At 39.2% G+C, this 21,540-nt stretch overlaps 1 protein-coding gene across 1 annotated transcript in view; it reads right to left on the reverse strand.

Moving 5' to 3' along the window:
- LOC122967725 overlaps nt 1-21,540 on the reverse strand; it is a 68,466-nt gene that overhangs the window by 38,471 nt on the left and 8,455 nt on the right. Inside the window, 3 exon segments of the mRNA XM_044332517.1 lie at nt 3,880-4,986; nt 13,034-14,292; nt 16,699-16,714. Coding sequence (XP_044188452.1) covers nt 3,880-4,986; nt 13,034-14,292; nt 16,699-16,714 — 2,382 coding nt within the window.

The following is a 21,540-nucleotide window of genomic DNA, read 5'->3' on the forward strand; positions in this document are numbered from 1 at the left end:
CACAGCTTAAGACCTTGAGGCTTAAGCTGTGCACTGTGGCATTGTCTTTCACAGTTGAATGGGCGAAGCCCACTCTCACGCTTCCTGTTTTGTTAGCTGAAAGCAGAAGTTGAGGTTAAACTGACCTACTACTAAATTCTCGTGAATTTGTAAGTTTCTCACCTTAGTCCACAATGGTCAAATACAGTATAATCAGCTTTCTCTCACACAGTATAAAAAATGAATCTAATATCTAAAACACCTCTATTAAAAGTAAGCTTATAAAATATCTTTGCTAAAAAGCAAATCTAGGACTTTATTTGTTGCAATTATGTTTTAGCAAAAGCATCAATCCTAACAAGAAAATATCTTTCACATGGCAGAAAGCAAGAAGACAAAGACAAAAGCAAGAAGAAACTGGCAGCCAGCCTGGACAATCAGCCAGCAACCAGCAAAAAGCAGCAGCCCAAAAAACTGTTTTTGTAGTCCGAACAGTTGAACAGTTGTTTTGTAGTGAAGAAAAGTGACAGTTTGGTGGCTTAAAGTGGGGGAAAAGTGTTGTTAATTACAAATTTAAAAAAATATAAAATACATCATGTTTTACTGGCAGATCTGTACCAGGATTTTTATTTCATACACCATCATAAAATGCTAGACACGTTCAGATGAATTTCATTGGTATCAACTTATTTTTAAATTGCAAAGTCCACTGAGGTTATGGGTGATGGCTCTTTTCATCTTCCCATAGGCCTACCTACTCTCAATCCCCTCCTGAATGTACAAAATCTACACACCCCAAGTCACCTACATCCTTGGGGCTTAGTGCATCTTAAATGGGGCAAAGTAAAGTGTAAATCTGTATCAGAGGGAGATTTATCTATGGGATACTTTAACCTGTATGCATTACCCAGGTCCTGACCCAATAAACGGGTGCAGGGATAGGTTAACTATTACCTCAAAGAAAAAATAGTCACTTCTAGATAAAAGGAGTATTTAATGAAAAAATGACACAAAAAAAACACTCACCTAATAAGATGGAGAAACAGTCAATGAAAAAAAGTACAACTTCTTGATGAGGCAGAAATATTCCCTTTTTATTTGAGTATTACAATATAAGTGGTATTCAAAGTCCAAAAAAAAGGGGTTTCAGTACTGTTATGGATATTCCATAACTGACCAGGACAACAGAATGTCAAGCTGTACTCTTCTGTTCTCTCAAACAGAAGATAACACATGTTGTTTAATAAACCAGGAGCCTCACAGGCGAACCAAGGCCAGAATGCAGGTCATCATCAGACGCAACAAGACAAACCAAAGATACAGATTTAGGTCATAGGTTTATGATTCGGAACTGACGAACTAGTTTCTATGATTGGCTTAAAGGCTGGTTTTGGACTGTGAGGGTGAGATGAGTTTGGGGACACCGTACGAACAGGAGGTGTCCCTTGAGTCGCTCTCCCTTGCAAGGTTCTTCATTAAAGTTTTCCCAGAATCATCATACGAAGTTTGGTTTGGTCTTCTCTTCTTCAAACTGACAACTGCCAGTGCATCAGCTCCGAAAATCCACAACAAGTACAAAAGACAAGTGTCCTTCCCAGAGCAGACAGAGCTATTCTTCTTCTTCTTTATCTGTATACATACCAATGCAACATGAGCTGATTTACGCTACTATGTAACACACACACACAAAGCGATGCTGTGACCTTGACTCAAAGCAGGCTGTAACTGGTTGAAACACATTCACTTTTTTTGTGGGGAAAATCACTCAGAGCATAAAACAGGGTTAATAAAGTTCAACAAATTCACTCAGAGGATATAACAGAGGTATTATAGTTTACTAAAACTACACTAAAAGCTAAAATTAAGTGTGAAAAAACCTTTTATTTAACTGAAATAAGAATAATACGACTGAAAAAAATGCTAAACCAATACGTCAGGTATAGAGTACATTTAGTCAGGACTTTTAATAAAGTCCTGGCCTAGAGTTCATTCTTGTTGGGGGTCTGAGAGATCAAAGATGAGGGGACACTATAGTACAGAGCATCCGGCATGGAGTGATCTCCTTAACAAAATCATTTTAATGATCCTTGTTGCTTAAAACAATTCTTTGTTTTGCTCTGATCAGACCATCTTTATGATTCTCTTTGTCTCTTAGGAAGTTGGTAGTGTTTTATGTTTCAGCCTCCTTCTAATTGATCCTTCTAACACAATAGATAACTCTGCATCATTCATTCCATGCATTCACTACCAGCTTTTGTAGCAGCTTCCCCTTTCCCTCTTGTGTCTGTGTTTATCTGTTGTAGTGTTTAGTCATAAATATGTGTAACTAAAAATGAACTTGATGTTTTCTTGTGCTTGCATGTCAGTCACTTAACCTTAAAAGAGCTATATCCCTATAATTAAGATAAATAACAATTATAACTTTAATTGACCTCTTGTGTGGCCAACAACAATGACCAATATCTTATTATTATACATCACCTGACTCATTATGATTTTACTTCCTGGAGCGTCCTGTGTGTCCAACAGTAGAGCAACTTCCTGAATATTTAACAAACACAATTTAACAGAATTTTACGGGGAATGTCTCAGCAGTAAATATGTTTTTTGGAGCCAATACACACTGACAAACCTTATATTCTCACCTCTCACCTGCAGGTTTTTTTGCCTGAGGGGAAACCTGCTGTTCATCAGTAAAAAAAAAAAAAAAAAAAACAGGTGAGAGACAGGGAGATGGAATGAGTTTCTCCTACTTTAATCCAAACATGAGCTAGAAGAGGTGTTACTATCAGAGAGATGTGAGGTTTTGAAGCTTCCAGAGGATGACGGACGACTGGCTGTCAGTGTGTAACACACACACACACACACAGTCATTTGGCTCATTTTAAATTGTTGTCTTCTCTTATCTTAGTAATACCATAGTAAATGTATTTTATACTACACAACTATTTCTGTATGTGTGAACAACCAAGTGCAACATCAGTAATGGGTTTAGGAGCAACTGTTGAAAACTGTGCGTATTTAAACAATATCACATCTCAATCGTCTTTCGAGGCTCACTTTTGGTTTTCTGATGTGGTCGGACAACATGTTGTACTAACTCGTTCTAAGTAAATAGTAAAGTTTACTAAATCAAACTTGAACCAGAAAGAAAACATTTACTGAACTGACAACAGAGGTGTCTCACTGGAAACCTCACAAGGCCCCAAACCAAAATTCAATTCCATAAAGCTTCATTTATACTCCCGAGCGGACGCGCATACAGACAGCTGTGGACACCACAGACGGGTAGTTGATGTGTTTATATTACCTTCTGGGGTCCGCTAGGAGGATGCGTTCCACACATGCGCATTAGATCGCCCTCTACAGGAACACAACGTTGTGACCGCACGGACACAACAAATTGCAGGTACGCGGATGTCCGCACTGAGCCCACGCGCACTCCCTCTGATGACGAAACTTACGTCACGTGGACCCCACCGAACCCTCGCGGACTCGGCAACTATAATATCAGTTTGAGTCTAACAACTAAAAACAAAATTATACATCCATGCACAGAGCAGTATAGAGTAGTGAGGTAGGAGGAGCTATTGCGGGCGTAAAAATGCTGTTCATTTTCCCCACTGACAATGTTACGTGACTCACACTTCTATGACTTGGATCAACATGAAACTCAAGGAGAAAAATTGAAAATCTTTCAGGGTATAGGTAAACTACGACCAATCACTGAGCTTAAAATTTGGTCACATGGGCCGCTAATGGCATACATGCTGATTCTAAAGTTGTAGTTGGCAGCCTTCAGTTTGTAGAGAAGCTCAGGATAGAACAACACTGTTATTAAAGGCATGGAGAGGAGACGAGGGGGACAGTGCTAACCTGCCTCCGAAACATGTTCAACACGATGCTGAGTGAATGCGTTGGTGGGTTTTTAGATGACTGTCCTTAGTGAACGTTTTCCCACATTGCTCACACCAGTACGGCTTCTCTCCAGTGTGAATGCATTGGTGGGCTTTTAATGTACTGTTGTTGGTGAACGTTTTCCCACATTGGTCACACCAGTACGGCTTCTCTCTAGTGTGAATGCGTTGGTGGGCTTTTAATGTACTGTTGTTGGTGAACGTTTTCCCACATTGGTCACACCAGTACGGCTTCTCTCTAGTGTGAATGCGTTGGTGGGCTTTTAATGTACTGTTGTTGGTGAACGTTTTCCCACATTGGTCACACCAGTACGGCTTCTCTCTAGTGTGAATGCGTTGGTGGTCGTTTAGACTACTGTCTTGAGTGAAAGTTTTCCCACATTGGTCACACCAGTACGGCTTCTCTCCAGTGTGAATGCGTTGGTGCCTTTTTAGATGACTGTCCTCAGTGAACGTTTTCCCACATTGGTCACACCAGTACGGCTTCTCTCCAGTGTGAATGCGTTGGTGGATTTTTAGATGACTGTCTTGAGTGAACGTTTTCCCACATTGCTCACACCGGTACGGCTTCTCTCCAGTGTGAATGCGTTGGTGGATTTTTAGATTACCGTCTTGAGTGAACGTTTTCCCACATTGCTCACACCAGTACGGCTTCTCTCCAGTGTGAATGCGTTGGTGGATTTTTAGATGACTGCCTCGAGTGAAAGTTTTCCCACATTGCTCACACCAGTACGGCTTCTCTCCAGTGTGAATGCGTTGGTGGATTTTTAGATTACCGTCTTGAGTGAACGTTTTCCCACATTGCTCACACCAGTACGGCTTCTCTCCAGTGTGAATGCGTTGGTGGATTTTTAGATGACTGTCCTCAGTGAACGTTTTCCCACATTGGTCACACCAGTACGGCTTCTCTCCAGTGTGAATGCGTTGGTGGATTTTTAGATTACCGTCTTGAGTGAACGTTTTCCCACATTGCTCACACCAGTACGGCTTCTCTCCAGTGTGAATGCGTTGGTGGATTTTTAGAGTACTGTCTCTAGTGAAAGTTTTCCCACATTGTTCACAAGTGTGAAGTTCCTCTCCGGTGTGAACTCTCTGGTGTATCTTTAAATATGTTGATGTCGTGAAGGCTTTTTCACAGTGCTGACAGCAGTGACGTTTGAGTCCCATTCTTCCTGTTTGTTTCTATGACAACAGACATACAGAGAAAGAGAGAGACTGTAAGTGAGATGACATGATGGAGCGAGTGATCCAAAATCATAAACAGCTGAGTTTTTTAAGCTTGACCCCAACCACAGACTAAGTCAGGATATCTAGACTTCTCCTGAACTTTGTGCGAACACTTTATATAGTTTTTTTATTTAATTTTTCCCTGTTCGGTAAAATAAAATAAGAGCACTAACAGTCAAAAAATGACAAAAAAAAAGAAATACAAGAGAGATTGCAGAGGGATTGATAGATAGATGTAGGAAAGCTGGCATCAGAATTTCAGCACATTTTTGTCATTTTTTCTGGAGTGAAGTAGAGACTATGACTAACTTTAAGTGCTGTAAATGGAAAGGAAGTAAAACACATGGTGTCAGGGACATTCACATCAAGGTCTTATTCCCTTTTGCTTTGTTCAGTGTTGGGGGATTGTTGTGTTGAATGGTGTCATATAGTCTTGAAACATAACCTGAGATTGAGGAGTGATATACTGCAGAAAGAATAACATCAAAAACAGTTTCAACTCTGTGAACAAAAGCAGGTTGTTCAAAGTTTAAGACTGGAAAATGACTGGAAATGACTTTAAATGCAGCTTGTGTCTCCTAGATTCTTAACACAAAATCATATTTAAAAAAATTCATGATTTTTTCCTAATGAAATTGATTGATATCTGGAGCTCAAGAACTTTGTAGTAAGTTTAATCTGCTAAAAAGCAGATACATTTGTAAATGCACACAGAACATAATAACAGTTATTATGTAGTAGTCATGAGTAGTTGCCGTTTCCTCAAAAATGATGCTGGAGTGAACGAGGACGACCCATAGGATTAATTAAATTCCTCCATCCTCGCATCTTTCTCTCCCTGACTGAGACATGAATGAGGGAAGCAAGGAGACACTTTCACGGAAACATGATTTCACTCCCACCACCACTTTTTCCTGAGGTACTCATGATGAAATCGAAACCGAGTTCCCCATACATGAAAACCTATTGGTCAAGATAGCTTGATTAACGGTCATCCAGCCAATCACAGCCATTTGACCAACCCACCAGGCCAGGGAAGTGTAAACAGTTGTAGTACGGTGAAGTAAACTAGAGTCCACAAGCATTTCTCAGTCCTTTCTCAGTCTATGGACTAGTAAAACCTAAATGGTCTTCAGTTGAAGAAAAAGAAAAGTATCTATTTTAGAAGGAATCCAAAGGCGTCCTTAAATTGTTTTTATTGGGAAATTAAATCCAAAAGTTGTCCTGGAGATTGTGTAGCAGCAGCCATCAGTTCCTGTCCAACTGCCACTGGGAACAAGCTGTCCCTCTTCATCCAAAGTCCACCTCAAAGCTAACAGGAGAATATTACATATGCAGGTGATTTGAGGTGCATACAAACTCACTGTAACTTATATTAAATGCAAAACATACATTACTCCCTAAAATAAGGAGTAAAACTATGACATCTAAAGCAACATATTCCTTTGCCATTCAGCTTAAACCAGCATAAACCATGTGACTTTACATTCTGGACGCAGAGGTAACTTGTACAAACTTCTTGCCAAAGTCCACCTAGCATGGTGGCTAATTAGCGATTAGCTTAACTCACGATTAGGGATTAGCATGCTAATAAACATTAATTTGGTCGTTAAAACTTCACCAGTCAGGAGAACTAAGCACTCTTTAAATGAATTGGTTGCCTGTAGCTTCAGATTAAGCTAAAATTAGCTAGTTAGTGTGATATATAGTGATATTATTTTAGTTCATGTTGTGGAAACTGTTACCCCTATTCCATACTCCCTACCAAAATAAAGAGCATCCATAAAGTCACCAGCAGAGGTCCCCATCACTCACCATGAGGGTTATAACACTGACATGGTTCTAAACAACAACAACAACAACAACAACAATAATAATAATGACATTGAGATTATTTTCATTGACAGGTGTACAGACTGGTGAAGCAGGCAGGTGAACTGATATGAAAACAGCTGGTTCAAGGCGTCTTCATCCGTTTGGCTAATTATGGGAGTGGAAATGAGGCTCATGTATGTTATAAAAATTAGGATTATACTGTGATTAGATGTCTTAAAATCATACTATGTGCGTGTTCTTGTTTTTACATGTCATGCTGAATGTTCTTGTTTTGCTCTGCAAAGTTGCAGAAGTGGCAAACTCAGCAGCTAAGGCTAACAAGGGGAGGCTAGTACTATATACATTAGAGGAAGTCAGCAAAGAATAAAAGGTCAGAGACAGGTCAGAAGGGTGTCATCTAAAGTTAAGGATCTTCAGCTGGCCACCAATTAGAGAACTGAGAAAATGTCATGATGTTATCTGTGGAATGTGTCTGTAAGCAACAGGTGAAAGCTGAAACGCCCATTAGTAAGGTAAATAAACCAACTGTGAATGTTCCATGATGAGCCTTTTTCTCTGTAACCCTACGTGTGTGTTGCACTGTGAAACGCTCCTTCTTGTACAAGAAAATAAATTCAATTTTAATCGTGATGCAGCAGATTTAAACATTATACTCAAGAAGTGCATTCATGTCTGACTCTGTCCCATAATGAAGGATAAGTGGAAATCACTTTAGGTTTTGGCCAAATCAAAGTTTAAATTAATATTATAGATTGAATATTATCTCTGATAAATACCAATAGACTAATCAATTTTATTTTATATTTTTTGTTCAAAGTATTTTTTCATGAGTTTTTGTTTTTTTATTTTTATTTATTTTTTGTTTGGAATACAGTTTGCTATATTGTAACACAATCCCATCCCACAAGTAACCCTAACCTATTGCACCATTACAAATTTGCAATATGACTTATCAAAACAAGTATGATAAAAAAGTAATCAATTGTTGGAAACATTTGGGATAATGTAAGTACACAACTCAACAAAATATATAACATAGGTCTAGTTGTTTTTAGACATTTTAATGTGGAATAATTAATTATACCTTTAAACCGAAATTCGGAACATAACCTGCTCCGGACCAGGTTAAGTTTGCAGTATAAGTTACCATGGTGATCGAGCCAGGTTAAAAGAGAGCCACCTTCGTGACACTGAAAACCCTGGCTTTATACTCAACACACCTCGCTGACCCACTAATCTCGCCTCGTAGTACACACATCAGTTCCTCAGTGATTGAGATTTATAAAACAGAACCATTCGACGCACAGCTTTATATATCTGACGAAAAGAATGCGTATGCATATTTCTGGCATTGTGCGTACACACAGTTTTAGTCATGAATATACACAGAGATTTATGCATGTGGCCCCGAGCTGGAGAAAATGGTCAGCTACATACTTAGGAGGGGACACACGAGGAAACGGCCGGAAAACTCCGTGAACACAAAGCTTGGAAGTGTTTTCGTTGTTTTTTCCCCGACTTTCTCTCCAACAACAGGATGATATACGGACCCTCGAGTCATGAAAACTAACCTGTGTATCGCTGGCAACAGAGGGCGAGCCTGATTCCTCCTTTTTAACGGTGTTGTCGGTACGTTGCTCCGGGTTCTGATTCTCCTCCATTCTCCTCCGCTCTTGTAGTGGTTCTGGTCGGTAAAATCCAGCAGGTCTCCTCCCTGAAAGACAGACTGCGTGTTTGTTCCATAAATGTGTAAAGGGAACTGGATACAGCGTCGGAGGAGGGGCCCCGTTCATTGCTCCCCCCCCCACACAACATATTTTTTGACATTCAAGGTCAGATATAAAGAGGGACATCGATTATACAGATAATTAACACCCCAAAACAGACAAAGAAGTCATTAATACATACAAAAGAACAGACGAGCCAGGGGAGAAATTTTCGAAATAAAGATACAAAGTACATAAATCAACAGTTTTAGCAGCTTTCTTATTTTAGATTTAAACAAGATTTAATGTATTGTTTATTTTCATTTTCAAATATTATCATTAAGGGTTTAGAATTGCGAAATTTAGATTTATGAATATGAAATTTCGCTAAGATAATGTCTAAATCGATTATTAATAATTCATTAATTGTATAACAATTGTTATTGAAGAAACCAAACAATATATTTTTCCAGTAGAGAGAAAAGTCAGAGTCAATATTATCAACCATACATTGGCTCACATCTTTCCAGAATTTGTTAGTGTAAGGACATTGCCAGAATATGTGTTGCATTGTTTCAGGGTGCGTTTCACAAAATGAAGAGTTAATACAGATGTCTTTTTGAAATTTCAGAAGACAATGACTTGCTTGATAATATCTTTGTATGATTTTAAAAGAGACATGTATATGGAAGATTACAGACATTTTTCCAATCCAGGTTATTGATAAATCTAGACCAGTGGGATACAATACCTCCGGTCACGCCTCTAGGTGATCTGAAACTTCAACCGTCAAGAGACAAACATCCTGCTTAGCACAATTTATGGATAAACATCACCTGTCTCCTACAGTGCACAGCTTAAGACCTTGAGGCTGTACGTGGCATTGTTTTTCACAGTTGAATGGGCACACCCCACTCTCACGCTTCCTGTTTTGTTAGCTGAAAGCAGAAGTTGAGGTTAAACTGACCTACTACTAAATTCTGGTGAATAAATGAGTTTCTCACCTTAGTCCACAATGGTCAAATACAGTATAATCAGCTTTCTCTCACACAGTATAAAAAATGAATCTAATATCTAAAACACCTCTATTAAAAGTAAGCTTATAAAATCTCTTTGCTAAAAAGCAAATCTAGGACTTTATTTGTTGCAATTATGTTTTAGCAAAAGCATCAATCCTAACAAGAAAATATCTTTCACATGGCAGAAAGCAAGAAGACAAAGACAAAAGCAAGAAGAAACTGACAGCCAGCCTGGACAATCAGCCAGCAACCAGCAAAAAGCAGCAGCCCAAAAAACTGTTTTTGTAGTCCGAACAGTTGAACAGTTGTTTTGTAGTGGAGAAAAGTGACAGTTTGGTGGCTTAAAGTGGGGAAAAAGTGTTGTTAATTACAAATTTAAAAAAATATAAAATACATCATGTTTTACTGGCAGATCTGTACCAGGATTTTTATTTCATACACCATCATAAAATGCTAGACACGTTCAGATGAATTTCATTGGTATCAACTTATTTTTAAATTGCAAAGTCCACTGAGGTTATGGGTGATGGCTCTTTTCATCTTCCCATAGGCCTACCTACTCTCAATCCCCTCCTGAATGTACAAAATCTACACACCCCAAGTCACCTACATCCTTGGGGCTTAGTGCATCTTAAATGGGGCAAAGTAAAGTGTAAATCTGTATCAGAGGGAGATTTATCTATGGGATACTTTAGCCTGTATGCATTACCCAGGTCCTGACCCAATACACGGGTGCAGGGATAGGTTAACTATTACCTCAAAGAAAAAATAGTCACTTCTAGATAAAAGGAGTATTTAATGAAAAAATGACACAAAAAACCACTCACCTAATAAGATGGAGAAACAGTCAATGAAAAAAAGTACAACTTCTTGATGAGGCAGAAATATTCCCTTTTTATTTGAGTATTACAATATAAGTGGTATTCAAAGTCCAAAAAAAGGGGTTTCAGTACAAAAGACAAGTGTCCTTCCCAGAGCAGACAGAGCTATTCTTCTTCTTCTTTATCTGTATACATACCAATGCAACATGAGCTGATTTACGCTACTATGTAACACACACACACACACAAAGCGATGCTGTGACCTTGACTCAAAGCAGGCTGTAACTGGTTGAAACACATTCACTTTTTTTGTGGGGAAAATCACTCAGAGCATAAAACAGGGTTAATAAAGTTCAACAAATTCACTCAGAGGATATAACAGAGGTATTATAGTTTACTAAAACTACACTAAAAGCTAAAAATAAGTGTGAAAAAACCTTTTATTTAACTGAAATAAGAATAATACGACTGAAAAAAATGCAAAACCAATACGTCAGGTATAAAGTACATTTAGTCAGGACTTTTAATAAAGTCCTGGTCTAGAGTTCATTCTTGTTGGGGGTCTGAGAGATCAACGATGAGGGGACACTATAGTACAGAGCATCTGGCATGGAGTGATCTCCTTAACAAAATCATTTTAATGATCCTTGTTGCTTAAAACAATTGTTTTGCTCTGATCAGACCATCTTTATGATTCTCTTTGTCTCTTAGGAAGTTGGTAGTAATAGTGTTTTATGTTTCAGCCTCCTTCTGATTGGAATAAATTACTTGTAAATATTTGCTCTCTGTCATCATTTGGCTCAGTTAAAAATGTTTTGTTCTATTATCTTGTGTATTGTGTATTCTGTCATCTCATCTGTCTATAAGGTCTCTCACACCAACTACACAATAGATAACTCTGCATCATTCATTTCATGCATTCACTACCAGCTTTTGTAGCAGTCATAAATATGTGTAACTAAAAATGAACTTGATGTTTTCTTGTGCTTGCATGTCAGTCACTTAACCTTAAAAGAGCTATATCCCTATAATTAAGATAAATAACAATCATAATTTTAATTGACCTCGTGTGGCCAACAACAACGATCAATATCTTATTATTATACATCACCTGACTCATTATGATTTTACTTCCTGGAGCGTCCTGTGTGTCCAACAGTAGAGCAACTTCCTGAATATTTAACAAACACAATTTAACAGAATTTTACGGGGAATGTCTCAGCAGTAAATATGTTTTTTGGAGCCAATACACACTGACAAACCTTATATTCTCACCTCTCACCTGCAGGTTTTTTTGCCTGAGGGGAAACCTGCTGTTCATCAGTAAAAAAAAACAAAAAAAAAACAGGTGAGAGACAGGGAGATGGAATGAGTTTCTCCTACTTTAATCCAAACATGAGCTAGAAGAGGTGTTACTATCAGAGAGATGTGAGGTTTTGAAGCTTCCAGAGGATGACGGACGACTGGCTGTCAGTGTGTAACACACACACACACACAGTCATTTGGCTCATTTTAAATTGTTGTCTTCTCTTATCTTAGTAATACCATAGTAAATGTATTTTATACTACACAACTATTTCTGTATGTGTGAACAACCAAGTGCAACATCAGTAATGGGTTTAGGAGCAACTGTTGAAAACTGTGCGTATTTAAACAATATCACATCTCAATCGTCTTTCGAGGCTCACTTTTGGTTTTCTGATGTGGTCGGACAACATGTTGTACTAACTCGTTCTAAGTAAATAGTAAAGTTTACTAAATCAAACTTGAACCAGAAAGAAAACATTTACTGAACTGACAACAGAGGTGTCTCACTGGAAACCTCACAAGGCCCCAAACCAAAATTCAATTCCATAAAGCTTCATTTATACTCCCGAGCGGACGCGCATACAGACAGCTGTGGACACCACAGACGGGTAGTTGATGTGTTTATATTACCTTCTGGGGTCCGCTAGGAGGATGCGTTCCACACATGCGCATTAGATCGCCCTCTACAGGAACACAACGTTGTGACCGCACGGACACAACAAATTGCAGGTACGCGGATGTCCGCACTGAGCCCACGCGCACTCCCTCTGATGACGAAACTTACGTCACGTGGACCCCACCGAACCCTCGCGGACTCGGCAACTATAATATCAGTTTGAGTCTAACAACTAAAAACAAAATTATACATCCATGCACAGAGTAGTATAGAGTAGTGAGGTAGGAGGAGCTATTGCGGGCGTAAAAATGCTGTTCATTTTCCCCACTGACAATGTTACGTGACTCACACTTCTATGACTTGGATCAACATGAAACTCAAGGAGAAAAATTGAAAATCTTTCAGGGTATAGGTAAACTACGACCAATCACTGAGCTTAAAATTTGGTCACATGGGCCGCTAATGGCATACATGCTGATTCTAAAGTTGTAGTTGGCAGCCTTCAGTTTGTAGAGAAGCTCAGGATAGAACAACACTGTTATTAAAGGCATGGAGAGGAGACGAGGGGGACAGTGCTAACCTGCCTCCGAAACATGTTCAACACGATGCTGAGTGAATGCGTTGGTGGGTTTTTAGATGACTGTCCTTAGTGAACGTTTTCCCACATTGCTCACACCAGTACGGCTTCTCTCCAGTGTGAATGCGTTGGTGGGCTTTTAATGTACTGTTGTTGGTGAACATTTTCCCACATTGGTCACACCAGTACGGCTTCTCTCCAGTGTGAATGCGTTGGTGCCTTTTTAGATGACTGTCCTCAGTGAACGTTTTCCCACATTGGTCACACCAGTACGGCTTCTCTCCAGTGTGAATGCGTTGGTGGATTTTTAGATGACTGTCCTCAGTGAACGTTTTCCCACATTGGTCACACCGGTACGGCTTCTCTCCAGTGTGAATGCGTTGGTGGATTTTTAGATGACTGCCTCGAGTGAAAGTTTTCCCACATTGCTCACACCAGTACGGCTTCTCTCCAGTGTGAATGCGTTGGTGGACTTTTAATGTACTGTTGTTGGTGAACATTTTCCCACATTGGTCACACCAGTACGGCTTCTCTCCAGTGTGAATGCGTTGGTGGGCTTTTAATGTACTGTTGTTGGTGAACGTTTTCCCACATTGGTCACACCAGTACGGCTTCTCTCTAGTGTGAATGCGTTGGTGGTCGTTTAGACTACTGTCTTGAGTGAAAGTTTTCCCACATTGGTCACACCAGTACGGCTTCTCTCCAGTGTGAATGCGTTGGTGCCTTTTTAGATGACTGTCCTCAGTGAACGTTTTCCCACATTGGTCACACCAGTACGGCTTCTCTCCAGTGTGAATGCGTTGGTGGATTTTTAGATGACTGTCCTCAGTGAACGTTTTCCCACATTGGTCACACCAGTACGGCTTCTCTCCAGTGTGAATGCGTTGGTGGATTTTTAGATTACTGTCTTGAGTGAACGTTTTCCCACATTGCTCACACCGGTACGGCTTCTCTCCAGTGTGAATGCGTTGGTGGATTTTTAGATGACTGCCTCGAGTGAAAGTTTTCCCACATTGCTCACACCAGTACGGCTTCTCTCCAGTGTGAATGCGTTGGTGGATTTTTAGATTACCGTCTTGAGTGAACGTTTTCCCACATTGCTCACACCAGTACGGCTTCTCTCCAGTGTGAATGCGTTGGTGGATTTTTAGATGACTGTCCTCAGTGAACGTTTTCCCACATTGGTCACACCAGTACGGCTTCTCTCCAGTGTGAATGCGTTGGTGGATTTTTAGATTACCGTCTTGAGTGAACGTTTTCCCACATTGCTCACACCAGTACGGCTTCTCTCCAGTGTGAATGCGTTGGTGGATTTTTAGAGTACTGTCTCTAGTGAAAGTTTTCCCACATTGTTCACAAGTGTGAAGTTCCTCTCCGGTGTGAACTCTCTGGTGTATCTTTAAATATGTTGATGTTGTGAAGGCTTTTTCACAGTGCTGACAGCAGTGACGTTTGAGTCCCATTCTTCCTGTTTGTTTCTATGACAACAGACATACAGAGAAAGAGAGAGACTGTAAGTGAGATGACATGATGGAGCGAGTGATCCAAAATCATAAACAGCTGAGTTTTTTAAGCTTGATCCCAACCACAGACTAAGTCAGGATATCTAGACTTCTCCTGAACTTTGTGCGAACACTTTATATAGTTTTTTTATTTAATTTTTCCCTGTTCGGTAAAATAAAATAAGAGCACTAACAGTCAAAAAATGACAAAAAAAAAAGAAATACAAGAGAGATTGCAGAGGGATTGATAGATAGATGTAGGAAAGCTGGCATCTGAATTTCAGCACATTTTTGTCATTTTTTCTGGAGTGAAGTAGAGACTATGACTAACTTTAAGTGCTGTAAATGGAAAGGAAGTAAAACACATGGTGTCAGGGACATTCACATCAAGGTCTTATTCCCTTTTGCTTTGTTCAGTGTTGGGGGATTGTTGTGTTGAATGGTGTCATATAGTCTTGAAACATAACCTGAGATTGAGGAGTGATATACTGCAGAAAGAATAACATCAAAAACAGTTTCAACTCTGTGAACAAAAGCAGGTTGTTCAAAGTTTAAGACTGGAAAATGACTGGAAATGACTTTAAATGCAGCTCGTGTCTCCTAGTTTCTTAACACAAATTCATATTTAAAAAAATTCATGATTTTTTCCTAATGAAATTGATTGATATCTGGAGCTCAAGAACTTTGTAGTAAGTTTAATCTGCTAAAAAGCAGATACATTTGTAAATGCACACAGAACATAATAACAGTTATTATGTAGTAGTCATGAGTAGTTGCCGTTTCCTCAAAAATGATGCTGGAGTGAACGAGGACGACCCATAGTGTTATGGATATTCCATAACTGACCAGGACAACAGAATGTCAAGCTGTACTCTTCTGTTCTCTCAAACAGAAGATAACACATGTTGTTTAATAAACCAGGAGCCTCACAGGCGAACCAAGGCCAGAATGCAGGTCATCATCAGACGCAACAAGACAAACCAAAGATACAGATTTAGGTCATAGGTTTATGATTCGGAACTGACGAACTAGTTTCTATGATTGGCTTAAAGGCTGGTTTTGGACTGTGAGGGTCAGACGGGTTTGGGGACACCGTACGAACAGGAGGTGTCCCTTGAGTCGCTCTCCCTTGCAAGGTTCTTCATTAAAGTTTTCCCAGAATCATCATACGAAGTTTGGTTTGGTCTTCTCTTCTTCAAACTGACAACTGCCAGTGCATCAGCTCCGAAAATCCACAACACATAGGATGAATTAAATTCCTCCATCCTCGCATCTTTCTCTCCCTAACTGAGACATGAATGAGGGAAGCAAGGAGACACTTTCACGGAAACATGATTTCACTCCCACCACCACTTTTTCCTGAGGTACTCATGATGAAATTGAAACCGAGTTCCCCATACATGAAAACCTATTGGTCAAGATAGCTTGATTAACGGTCATCCAGCCAATCACAGCCATTTGACCAACCCACCAGGCCAGGGAAGAGTAAACAGTTGTAGTACGGTGAAGTAAACTAGAGTCCACAAGCATTTCTCAGTCCTTTCTCAGTCTATGGACTAGTAAAACCTAAATGGTCTTCAGTTGAAGAAAAAGAAAAGTATCTATTTTAGAAGGAATCCAAAGGCGTCCTTAAATTGTTTTTATTGGGAAATTAAATCCAAAAGTTGTCCTGGAGATTGTGTAGCAGCAGCCATCAGTTCCTGTCCAACTGCCACTGGGAACAAGCTGTCCCTCTTCATCCAAAGTCCACCTCAAAGCTAACAGGAGAATATTACATATGCAGGTGATTTGAGGTGCATACAAACTCACTGTAACTTATATTAAATGCAAAACATACATTACTCCCTAGAATAAGGAGTAAAACTATGACATCTAAAGAAACATATTCCTTTGCCATTCAGTTTAAACCAGCATAAACCATGTGACTTTACATTCTGGACGCAGAGGTAACTTGTACAAACTTCTTGCCAAAGTCCACCTAGCATGGTGGCTAATTAGCGATTAGCTTAACTCACGATTAGGGATTAGCATGCTAATAAACATTAATTTGGTCGTTAAAACTTTACCAGTCAGGAGAACTAAGCACTCTTTAAATGAATTGGTTGCCTGTAGCTTCAGATTAAGCTAAAATTAGCTAGTTAGTGTGATATATAGTGATATTATTTTAGTTCATGTTGTGGAAACTGTTACCCCTATTCCATACTCCCTACCAAAATAAAGAGCATCCATAAAGTCACCAGCAGAAGTCCCCATCACTCACCATGAGGGTTATAACATTGACATGGTTCTAAACAACAACAACAACAACAACAACAACAACAATAATAATAATGACATTGAGATTATTTTCATTGACAGGTGTACAGACTGGTGAAGCAGGCAGGTGAACTGATATGAAAACAGCTGGTTCAAGGCGTCTTCATCCGTTTGGCTAATTATGGGAGTGGAAATGAGGCTCATGTATGTTATAAAAATTAGGATTATACTGTGATTAGATGTCTTAAAATCATACTATGTGCGTGTTCTTGTTTTTACATGTCATGCTGAATGTTCTTGTTTTGCTCTGCAAAGTTGCAGAAGTGGCAAACTCAGCAGCTAAGGCTAACAAGGGGAGGCTAGTATTATATAAATTAGAAGAAGTCAGCAAAGAATAAAAGGTCAGAGACAGGTCAGAAGGGTGTCATCTAAAGGTAAGGATCTTCAGCTGGCCACCAATTAGAGAACTGAGAAAATGTCATGACGTTATCTGTGGAATGTGTCTGTAAGCAACAGGTGAAAGCTGAAACGCCCATTAGTAAGGTAAATAAACCAACTGTGAATGTTCCATGATGAGCCTTTTTCTCTGTAACCCTACCTGTGTGTTGCACTGTGAAACGCTCCTTCTTGTACAAGAAAATAAATTCAACTTTAAACGTGATGCAGCAGATTTAAACATAATACTCAAGAAGTGCATTCATGTCTGACTCTGTCCCATAATGAAGGATAAGTGGAAATCACTTTAGGTTTTGGCCAAATCAAAGTTGAAATTAATATTATAGATTGAATATTGGTAATTAATATATTAAATACCAATAGACTAATCAATTTTATTTTCTATTTTTTGTTCAAAGTATTTTTTCATTAGTTTTTGTTTTTTTATTTTTATTTATTTTTTGTTTGGAATACAGTTTGCTATATTGTAACACAATCCCATCCCACAAGTAACCCTAACCTATTGCACCATTACAAATTTGCAATATGACTTATCAAAACAATGGTAAGTATGATAAAAAACTAATCAATTTTCTAATCAGTGTTCTAATAGCTGCAATACCAGTAGTGTTAAATGGACTTGACAGCAAATCAGGTAGTCAGTGAAAGGGCGGCACTTTTTATTGCCGATTTAAATGCACAATATGTAATTTCAGCCACTAGGGGTCTCTCAGTCCAAACAATAACAAAAGTGTGATGACGGTGCGAAGTAGCAAGGGATCATGGGAGTTGTTGTCTTCGTTGTTAAATAACCAGCTTCACCGGGATAGGATTACTCCAGTGTTAATCATTCGGGATGTTTTTACCGGGAGCCTCCTCCTCTTTTACAAAAACAAACGTACATGCAGATTAAAATCATTAAAATACTAATTAAAGCTGTTTTACCTAAAAAAATCAGTGTTTCTCCAACGATGTACGGCGACCACTGGACGTCCGGTACGGGCTGTTAGCCAAGCTGCTGCTAACACTCGTTCAGTTTATTTTATCTTATAATGTAAGATCCAGACGTTTGGTCGGTTTCTCCCGGGGGCCGAATTATCCGCAGGGGTCTCCTCCTCTCCAAAATCAAACGTACATGCGGATTAAAATCGTTAAAATACTAATTAAAGTTTCACCTAAAAAAAAAATCAATATTTCTCCAACGATGTTTGGTGTCCACCAGACTTCCTGGAGGGGCTGTTAGCCAAGCTGCTGCTAACGTTTGCCCAGTTTATTTCTCTGATAACTTAAGATCCAGACGTCCAATGACTAAAATCCCTCTTCTGGCTAAAAGATATCGTTAAAAGCGACCTAAATTTATCATGAAAATGTGGCTTAAAACTGAATAAAAGTCAATTTATAACAGTTTCTGTGGAACAACCACAACGCCGATGTATTATCTTGTATGTGTGTAAGTTACTCTTTGGTAGACGCTGTTGTAGCAGACAAACACAGCACCGCTGTGTGCATCTTGTGCGTGTTTACTCTATGGTAGAGGAGGTATGACGCCATTGACATGCGACCAAATGAAACGGTCCGTTACTTTGATTAAATTACAGATTTTTCTGGGCTTGAAAATTGTTGGAAACATTTGGGATAATGTAAGTACACAACTCAACAAAATATATAACATAGGTCTAGTTGTTTTTAGACATTTTAATGTGGAATAATTAATTATACCTTTAAACCGAAATTCGGAACATAACCTGCTCCGGACCAGGTTAAGTTTGCAGTATAAGTTACCATGGTGATCGAGCCAGGTTAAAAGAGAGCCACCTTCGTGACACTGAAAACCCTGGCTTTATACTCAACACACCTCGCTAACCCACTAATCTCGCCTCGTAGTACACACATCAGTTCCTCAGTGATTGAGATTTATAAAACAGAACCATTCGACGCACAGCTTTATATATCTGACGAAAAGAATGCGTATGCATATTTCTGGCATTGTGCGTACACACAGTTTTAGTCATGAATCTACACAGAGATTTATGCATGTGGCCCCGAGCTGGAGAAAATGGTCAGCTACATACTTAGGAGGGGACACACGAGGAAACGGCCGGAAAACTCCGTGAACACAAAGCCTAGAAGTGTTTTCGTTGTTTTTTTCCCGACTTTCTCTCCAACAACAGGATGATATACGGACCCTCGAGTCATGAAAACTAACCTTTGTATCGCTGGCAACAGAGGGCGAGCCTGATTCCTCCTTTTTAACGGTGTTGTCGGTACGTTGCTCCGGGTTCTGATTCTCCTCCATTCTCCTCCGCTCTTGTAGTGGTTCTGGTCGGTAAAATCCAGCAGGTCTCCTCCCTGAAAGACAGACTGCGTGTTTGTTCCATAAATGTGTAAAGGGAACTGGATACAGCGTCGGAGGAGGGGCCCCGTTCATTCACACAATGCCCCCGGCCACGCCTCTAGGTGATCTGAAACTTCAACCGTCAAGAGACAAACATCCCGCTTTGCACAATTTATGGATAAACATCACCTGTCTCTTACAGTGCACAGCTTAAGACCTTGAGGCTGTACGTGGCATTGTTTTTCACAGTTGAATGGGCGCACCCCACTCTCACGCTTCCTGTTTTGTTAGCTGAAAGCAGAAGTTGAGGTTAAACTGACCTACTATTAAATTCTGGTGAATAAATGAGTTTCTCACCTTACAGTCCACAATGGTCAAATACAGTATAATCAGCTTTCTCTCACACAGTATAAAAAATGAATCTAATATCTAAAACACCTCTATTAAAAGTAAGCTTATAAAATCTCTTTGCTAAAAAGCAAATCTAGGACTTTATTTGTTGCAATTATGTTTTAGCAAAAGCATCAATCCTAACAAGAAAATATCTTTCACATGGCAGAAAGCAAGAAGACAAAGACAAAAGCAAAAAGAAACTGGCAGCCAGCCTGGACAATCAGCCAGCAACCAGCAAAAAGCAGCAGCCCAAAAAAGCAGCAGGGTCTCAGATAAGACAGAAGGAAATTACAACAAAGTAGTAATCTAATGTGTAAAGTTGTCAATCAGTAGATCAGTAGTGTTGGTGTGTGGATGTGTAATGTTGTAGGGTGTAAACCAAAGAGAAATGCAATGCAGTTGTTTTGTAGTGGAGAAAAGTGACAGTTTGGTGGCTTAAAGTGGGGAAAAGGTGTTGTTAATTACAAATTAAAAAAATATAAAATACATCATGTTTTACACAAAATATCAATCTGAACAGTAACTATAGCCTATACTATACCTTTAAATTGTAGTTAAGTGCAGTACTTGAGTACATGTATTTAGTTACATTCCAACAGAACAATGAGGACGACTCAGACTGTAATGACCTAAAGCTGTTTTCCATCTCTGCTGCTGACTGAACAGCCATCAGAAAGATCAGGGACATTAAAGTCTCGGTGTGCTTCAAACAAGGTACTTGTCATTTTGTCTCACAGAGTCAGAAAACTCCTCTAACATCTCACACCTTTCTGACGTCACAGTTCTTGAATCCAACAGTTCAACTATTTCTGGAGCTTCTGACGCTTTTCTGTCAAATGACAGTAAATTGAATTATTTGGGGAGTTTGGAGGAGAAATAATAATGGACATTATGCTGACATTATTCAGTGTCAGATGTAATAGGCTCTGCAGATCTGTACCAGGATTTTTATTTCATACACCATCATAAAATGCTAGACACGTTCAGATGAATTTTATTGGTATCAAATTATTTTTAAATTGCAAAGTCCACTGAGGTTATGGGTGATGGCTCTTTTCATCTTCCCATAGGCCTACCTACTCTCAATCCCCTCCTGAATGTACAAAATCTACACACCCCAAGTCACCTACATCCTTGGGGCTTAGTGCATCTTAAGTGGGGCAAAGTAAAGTGTAAATCTGTATCAGAGGGAGATTTATCTATGGGATACTTTAGCCTGTATGCATTACCCAGGTCCTGACCCAATACACAGGTGCAGGGATAGGTTAACTATTACCTCAAAGAAAAAATAGTCACTTCTAGATAAAAGGAGTATTTAATGAAAAAATGACACAAAAAAACACTCACCTAATAAGATGGAGAAACAGTCAATGAAAAAAAGTACAACTTCTTGATGAGGCAGAAATATTCCCTTTTTATTTGAGTATTACAATATAAGTGGTATTCAAAGTCCAAAAAAAGGGGTTTCAGTACAAAAGACAAGTGTCCTTCCCCGAGCAGAGAGAGCTATTCTTCTTCTTTATCTTTATACATACCAATGCAACATGAGCTGATTTACGCTACTATGTAACACACACACACAAAAAGCGATGCTGTGACCTTGACTCAAAGCA

Source organism: Thunnus albacares, chromosome 2, assembly GCF_914725855.1.
Source record: "Thunnus albacares chromosome 2, fThuAlb1.1, whole genome shotgun sequence".
Taxonomy (NCBI): Eukaryota; Metazoa; Chordata; class Actinopteri; order Scombriformes; family Scombridae; genus Thunnus; species Thunnus albacares.